The sequence below is a fragment of the Cyprinus carpio genome, chromosome A2 (assembly GCF_018340385.1).
Source record: "Cyprinus carpio isolate SPL01 chromosome A2, ASM1834038v1, whole genome shotgun sequence".
Classification (NCBI taxonomy): domain Eukaryota; kingdom Metazoa; phylum Chordata; class Actinopteri; order Cypriniformes; family Cyprinidae; genus Cyprinus; species Cyprinus carpio.
The window spans coordinates 4,376,109-4,383,308 of record NC_056573.1 but is presented as its reverse complement, the minus strand read 5'-3'; the positions used below and the strand labels follow the sequence as shown (position 1 = coordinate 4,383,308).

At 37.9% G+C, this 7,200-nt stretch overlaps 1 protein-coding gene across 1 annotated transcript in view; it reads left to right on the top strand.

Moving 5' to 3' along the window:
* Window positions 1–320: 320 nt before the first annotated feature.
* Window positions 321–7,200, top strand: part of kcnt2 (potassium channel, subfamily T, member 2) — a 29,280-nt gene continuing 22,400 nt past the window's right edge. The window contains exons 1-9 of the mRNA XM_042769758.1: window positions 321–1,383; window positions 1,575–1,654; window positions 1,982–2,078; window positions 2,544–2,588; window positions 2,688–2,736; window positions 4,017–4,076; window positions 4,513–4,587; window positions 6,821–6,904; window positions 7,075–7,169. Coding sequence (XP_042625692.1) covers window positions 1,289–1,383; window positions 1,575–1,654; window positions 1,982–2,078; window positions 2,544–2,588; window positions 2,688–2,736; window positions 4,017–4,076; window positions 4,513–4,587; window positions 6,821–6,904; window positions 7,075–7,169 — 680 coding nt within the window. The 5' untranslated portion in view covers window positions 321–1,288. The remainder of the gene's footprint in view (window positions 1,384–1,574; window positions 1,655–1,981; window positions 2,079–2,543; window positions 2,589–2,687; window positions 2,737–4,016; window positions 4,077–4,512; window positions 4,588–6,820; window positions 6,905–7,074; window positions 7,170–7,200) is intronic.

Genomic DNA, 7,200 nt, shown 5'->3' with positions numbered 1-7,200 from the left:
GCACCTTTAAGAGCTCTATGACCTCATAAAGAGCCTTTAAAACCGAGCTCTCTTGTGCCTTGGAGAAGCAAAGTTTATAGCAACCCCACCCGACCCCACCCTTTACAATTAATAGTTATTAATCAATGTTTGCACCTGCTGTAAACCATTTATATTAAAAATCGAAACACAACATACCACAACAATATTCTGCCATTATATTAAAACAAAAAGTTAAAAAGTAGGCTACAAAAAAAAATTACAAAACATTTTAATGATATTTGATATGTAATAAACTGCTGAAACTATGATCGTTGTGTTGTCCTGATTTACACCTTCAAACTCAAACGTGAGATGCTGAAAAACCGCAAGATGCGATGCAACATCCAAAGTCTTCAGTCTTGTGCACATAAACCAACAATTAATATTAAAGACACCGACAGAATACAAACACAACTAAATCTGTGTCGGATGTGATTGCAGGGTGGACTCCTATGAACTACAGTGGCATTCAAATATGAAAATAAACACTTTTTGAAAGCTTTATTTTGAAAAGACAGCTGAATTCACAAAATAAAAATTTCTTCATATATGATACACAGGCTATACCAGTCTACCGTAAGCTACTTACAGCTTTTCCGATGTCTACAATGCTCCATACTAACGTCCTCGACATTCGAGAGGTTTCTGGATATATCAGTTAAGTGCTGAATAGGATATTAACGTCAGCATTAATAACAGCGTTACAAATAGTAGCCTATATGTTAAGCCGTCACTCAGTAGTGCTATCTAGTTCGTTTGTAGTTATTAATCAACTTCAGTGTCTCATAAAGACAAATACGTGTTAGATAATGCTTTTAATAAAAACAGGGTTAAATGGTCGCGCGTGTCAGGTGCGTTGGCCAAGCGCTCGCGCCCGTGTATTCGTGGCCACTCAGTATTGGTCTCTAATATTCCTTCCTTCCTACGAAAACATATGCAAACTATTTGGCCGATGCGTTCATGTCTATAGGCGCTGCTTTTTAATATTTATGACAACGAAATCGCACGTCAGAAGAAGCTGATGCTTGAGGGGAAGCCGCTGACATCAATATTTGCATCAGTATTTGCGTCCATCACTCACACTTACCAGATACCCAGGGAAGAGAGACCAAGGGATTCGCGAGAGCGATGCACTGTTGTATTATTTTGCAGCTCGACGCTGAGAAATAAAGAATAACTGAAAAAACACACAAACAAACTTTTGGGATTATATTAATTTGTTTCACTGTTCTTATAAAGAGTTTTTTTTTTCTCTCTTTTGAGAGATATGGCCGAGGGTGAAAACGAAGTGGCACCCCTGCCTCTCAGGCACATATTCAAGGATTTTTTGCTTCGAGAGCAGACACGGCAAACCGATGCCACGTAAGTGCTTCTAGATTCACTCAAAATTGAAATCCTTATATATTGATTGTTGTTTGTGTTCAAAAACAATATGCTAACTGCATTACATAACTCAAATTTGATGAATTGCAAACTTTCTACAAACAAAAAAACAAAAAGTATGAGAATAATAATTTCTATTGTTTAATCAGCAATTGTCATCCGTGTTTTAGGGTGCATGTTGACTTCTCCGTCGATCAGAATAGTTTCAAAGAACGCCTGCAGTTTTACTTCATCAAAGACCAACGATCTAGTATGTCTTCGTTTCTTTCTTTCTTTACACTTAATTTTCCTGTTAAATGATCAGATTATATGTTTAAAATGATAAGTTTCTTGTTTCCATAATACGAGGAGTTCAAAACATTATAAAATATTTTTTTCAAAATGAATATTTTTTAAGAACATTGTTTCTAATTTCACACTGGTCTAAACTTAAATTTAGTTATAAATAATAAATGTGTGTTTTGTTCCAGAAATTAAGTTTTTCCCACTTGTTGAGTGCATGTGACTTTTCTTTTTTCTTTTTTTTTATACTACCATGTTTAAAATGGTATATAAACACTGTTTTTGTATTTTTCAGGTCTCAGGGTGCGAGTGTTTTATCTTTCGCTCAAGGTGTTAAGCTGCATTTTGTATATATTCAGAGTGCTGACTGACTCAAAAGATCAACCTAAATGGTAGATATTTTTTTATTGTTTGATGGACAGAAATTATGTTAAGAAGGCTCATCTTTAGTCATATATGATATTACCCTTAAGATTCTTCATCACTCCCTGGATTCACAGTGTATTTTTGAAAAGGCTTAAAGAAAAATGTGCTTAGGTCTATACTAAAAAAAGGCTTGTTTCTACTATGAGAAACAGTAATGGGCTGAAAACACTGCTCATAAAGTCACTATACAGTCTTTAATTTCTTGTCTCTAATTCCCAATACACAGATGGAAGGACAATGGAAATATAAGAATTGTTTCCTTTAAACATGTGGCCTGAGTAGAATGAGTTTTGTATAAAAAAAAACTAGGAAAGAAATACATTGCTTCATCATGTAAATGTGACTTTTACTACATTTTTCTATTCAGTTTATGTACTGCTATAAAAATGACTGGTCCATAATGATATTTGATATTTCTTCTCTCTTCATAGCTTGGGCTGCCCATATAAAAATTATACCCTGCTTGAAATCAACTGGTATGTAGTTCCAAAGAACTGTAAACAGAAATTCAATATAAAATTGCTGAATGATTCATTCACTTGCTCCATTTAAAAAAAAATCTTTATTGTTACCAGGGCCTCAATTATTTGGGTTGAACGAAATCACTCGCTTTGGGCTGTGCAGGTAGTCTTGCATATAAATCTCATGATATCTAATAATTTTTTGACTTTTTGAGTATTTTTAGATTATTTTGTGAAAGGTTTGTTGTTGTGGAAATGAAATAAGTTTATTAATGGGGTCATATGACGTTGCTAAAAAGAACATTATTTTCTGTATTTTGTGTAATGCAATGTATTTATGCGGTTTAAGGTTTAAAAAACACATTATTTTCCACATACTGTACTGTACATTATTGTTTCTCCTCTATGCCCTGCCTTTCTGAAACGCGTAGATTTTTACAAAGCTCATCATTCTGAAAAGCGAGGTGTGCTCTGATTGGCCAGCTATCCAGTGCGTTGTGATTGGCTGAATGCTTCAAGTGTGTGACGGAAATGTTACGCCCCTTACCATACTGTGGTGCCGTCTCCCAGCAGGATGAGACAAAACCAATAAAACCCATTACAAACGAGGCATTTGTTGCATCCAGTGGGGGACATAATCATGGATTATAATGACTTATATTGTCTTTTTACGCGTTGCGTTGCGTATCGAGCTGCGTAAACATAAAACCATGTCTGCATTTGTGATCGGAGAAACAAAAAACAACAAGCGCTACTCTACACTACTTAAACTCACTTTTGAATCATCAGTGGCAAATTCTTTAAATATGTAAACATACTTACAGGCTGTGAGTCAGAAACACCAGACTCTCCTTACAAAGTTGGAATAGCCCCACTTTATAGAAACAGCTTTTGTGCACAGACGCATTGTAGGTTGCTGGTTCAGGAAACAGTCCTTATCCTCCATAAAATGCACTGCACACATCTGAATATTAGGGTTGAATTGTTCTGGAACAGTGTTGAAATACAACTTAACCACTGATTTCTAGTTGTGTCTTTTGGAAGGCCAAACAAAGTAGTTTCGCTTTCACAACGAAACACACAGCGACTCCACAACACGGCGGTGGCCGCAACAGCGAGAATAAAAGTTACACCTTCTTGCTTTGCGTGAACATTTGGGTGGTGTTATGCAAATCTTCCCACATCATGACGTAGACATGTGGGGGCGTGTTAGAACGAGCTGTTTTAGGGGTGTGTGGTTGACTCTTAACTTTTAAAATAGTATCTCTTTGAATTTGAAACTTTAGTCTTTGCAACTTTACAGATCTTATTTATGCACCAAGAGCTTGTAACACTCCAAAAAGAATAGAAAAATTGAAATCGCATCATATGACCCCTTTAATAATCATTGGAATAATGATTGGTGTTTAGTGTATGGATGTATTTAAAAGTTATTTTCTTTAGGTGTCTGTTGCAGTCATATGTTTATCCATAAGAATCCTACTGACATATCTACGATACAAGGTATGATTTTTTTTATAAACAGACTACATTTCAATTCAACTGCAAACTGCTTGTCAAACAGGATTTCCCAACAACTGTGTCTCCTGGTCTTAATCAGTGTTTGCCTGTTTGCTCTAATTTTACTGAGACGGAAGTATTAGCTGTGCAACATGATCAGGGTCAGAAACTATGGAGTCCCAGACATGGCATGAACTGATGTCAGTTCACAAAATGAACAGAACAGATTAGTAAATGTTACTCAAGATGTAGCTACTTAAAATGAGGTAACAAATTAGTCAATCGTTTTGTATTTTCATAGCTGTGTTCTAAACAATGACCTTAAAACAATGATGCACAATTAACAAACAATACAGGCAATCTACTGATATATTTTCCATGCAACTCTTGATAACATCTGTGATCATTCTGTATCTTTGTGGTCTCTCTAATGATCTAGGGGAACATATGGCAGCAGGTACTTCAAATAGCGTTCCTCTTGGAAATGATTAATACAGTGCCCTTTGTGATTGGAGTAAGTATATATCATTGGAAAACTGCTGACACAATATACAACTAACAATAATAGTGCTGTGATGTTGGTACTGCCACATCTGAACACAGTTCTTTTCTATCTAAAGATGTAATCCAATTGATTTAATGCTTAATCCATTAATATGTTCATCTGGTCTTGTACTTTAGCTTATAAATAGTGTTAGAGATTTTCTAAGTGTTAAACATTGGCTTGTAACTAACAACCTACAGTACCACACTGCAAGGATAAAACAGATATGTTAAATTGTGCAGCTTGGTAATGATAGGTGTGTTTTTCTAAATGATTGGATTGTTGCCTGGTGGACAAATAAGTGAGAAAAAATCCCTTACTTTGAGGGAGGGACTCGAGCCACATCCAGAAATCAGAATATCACGAAGACTTCTTTTCACTTGGGTTTATAATAAATCTCCTAAAATACCACCAGAACACCCTAGCAACCACAATCAACTCCTTATCAACTATCCTGCCTGAACAACCTAGCAAGCACATAATAATGCCCTGGAAACCACCCAGACTACCCTAGCAACCACATAGCAATGCCCTGGAAATCACTCTGAACAACCTAGGAACCAAGAAACAACTCCATGGCAACTACCTATAATAGCCTAGCATCCACCTAGCAACACCCTGACAATCACCTAGAACACCCTAGCAACCACAAGCAACTCCCTGGCAACTACCTTTTCTTAACACCCTAATATCCATATAGCAATGTTCTGGCAACTAACTTGAACGTCCTAGTAACCAAATAATAATGCCATGACAACCAGAAACACCCTGGCAACCTCCAGGAACACCCTAGCAACCACATACCAATGCCCTAGCAATTACCTAGAACACCCTAGCAGCCACATAGTAATTCCCTGGCAATGACCCAGGCGACCTGGCAAACCTCATAGCAACACCCTGACAACAACCCTGCCTGAACAGCCTAGCATCCACACAGCAACACCCTGGCAACCACCAGGAAAACTCTAGCAACCACATAGTAATGCCCTAGAAATTACCCAGAGCACCCTAGCAGGCACATAGTAATTCCATAGCAATGACCCAGAACAACCTTACAAGCACATAGCAACTCCCTGGCAACTACCCAGAACACCCTAGCAACCACAAGCAACCCCCTGGACACTACCCACCCTGAACTCGCTAGCAACCACAGAGCACCTCCTAGGCAACCAAGCAGAACACCTTGGCAACCATATAGCAATGCCTTAGCAACCACCATGAACACCCTTGCATCCACAGAGCACCTCACAGGCAACCAAACAGAACACCTTGGCAACCATATAGCAATGCCTTAGCAACCACCCCGAACACCCTGATCACCTCCCTGTCGACCAATCAGAACAATCTAGCAACCACAGAACAATGCCCTGGTAACCACCCTGAACACTCTAACATCAACATTGTAACACCCCGGTAACTACCCTGAACAAACTAATGACTACATAGTAATACCCTGGCAACCCCAAGACCATCTTAGCAACACCATGGCAACAATCCTGCCTAAACAACCTAGCAACCACATGGCAACAACCTGGCAACTACATTAAGCACCATGCAGCGACAAAGCAACCACTTGGCAACTACCCAGAACAGCCTAATAACCACATAGCAACACCCTGGTAACCACCAGGAATCCCCTAGCAACAACTAAGCAACTCCCTGGCAAATAATGACCCAAAACACCCTAGCATCCACAAAGAACCTACTTGGCAAATATCCAAAGCCACTACATAGCAACACCCTAGCAACCATCCTGAACAAGCTAGCAACAACACTGAACACCCTGGCAATCACCCAGAACAACCTAGCAACCACAAAACAGCCCCCTGACAACTAAACAGAACCATTTAGCAACCACATAGCAATGATTTGACAACTACCCAGAACACCCTAGCAACAACAAAGCAACTTTAATGTTTTTATACGGAACTTTAAAGACAAAATGATTTTGTACTTTAGAACGTTTTGAGTTCTGAAAGTCATAGTATTTTTTCATAGTGCTTTCATCTCAAATGGAAAATTTAATTGTATGGCTTTTTTTTTAAGCTCATGTTTGTTCTTCCGAACTTACTTTGACTGACCCCTGTGTAGTAGTTTTACATATAACATTAGTTCTTATGTATTATGTATGTATTACTATTGCATTATGGTGAAATGCTTCCAATTTTTCTTAAGGTTTAATAGGTGATCTTTGTTGTAACAGATTTTTGATCATCCTCTCCAAAACCTCTTCATCCCTGTGTTTCTGAACTGCTGGCTGGCAAAACGTGCTTTGGAAAGCATGGTTGTGAGTATATGTTTGGAAGAAAGTGTCAACATTGATTTGTTATTCTGTAGTATTATTGCAATGTTGCAAATTTAGCAGACTGTCTGTCTGTATAGAGAAGGACAGTTCAACTAAAAATTCAAATATATAATATCTTTAATATATTTACATCTTTTCTCTATGGCTGTCAGAATGATTTTCATCGTGCTATTCACCGGACACAGTCAGCCATGTTCAATCAGCTCCTCATCCTCATCTCCACCATCATCTGCCTCATTTTCACGTTGTGAGTCAGTGAAAATCCACTCATGTACACA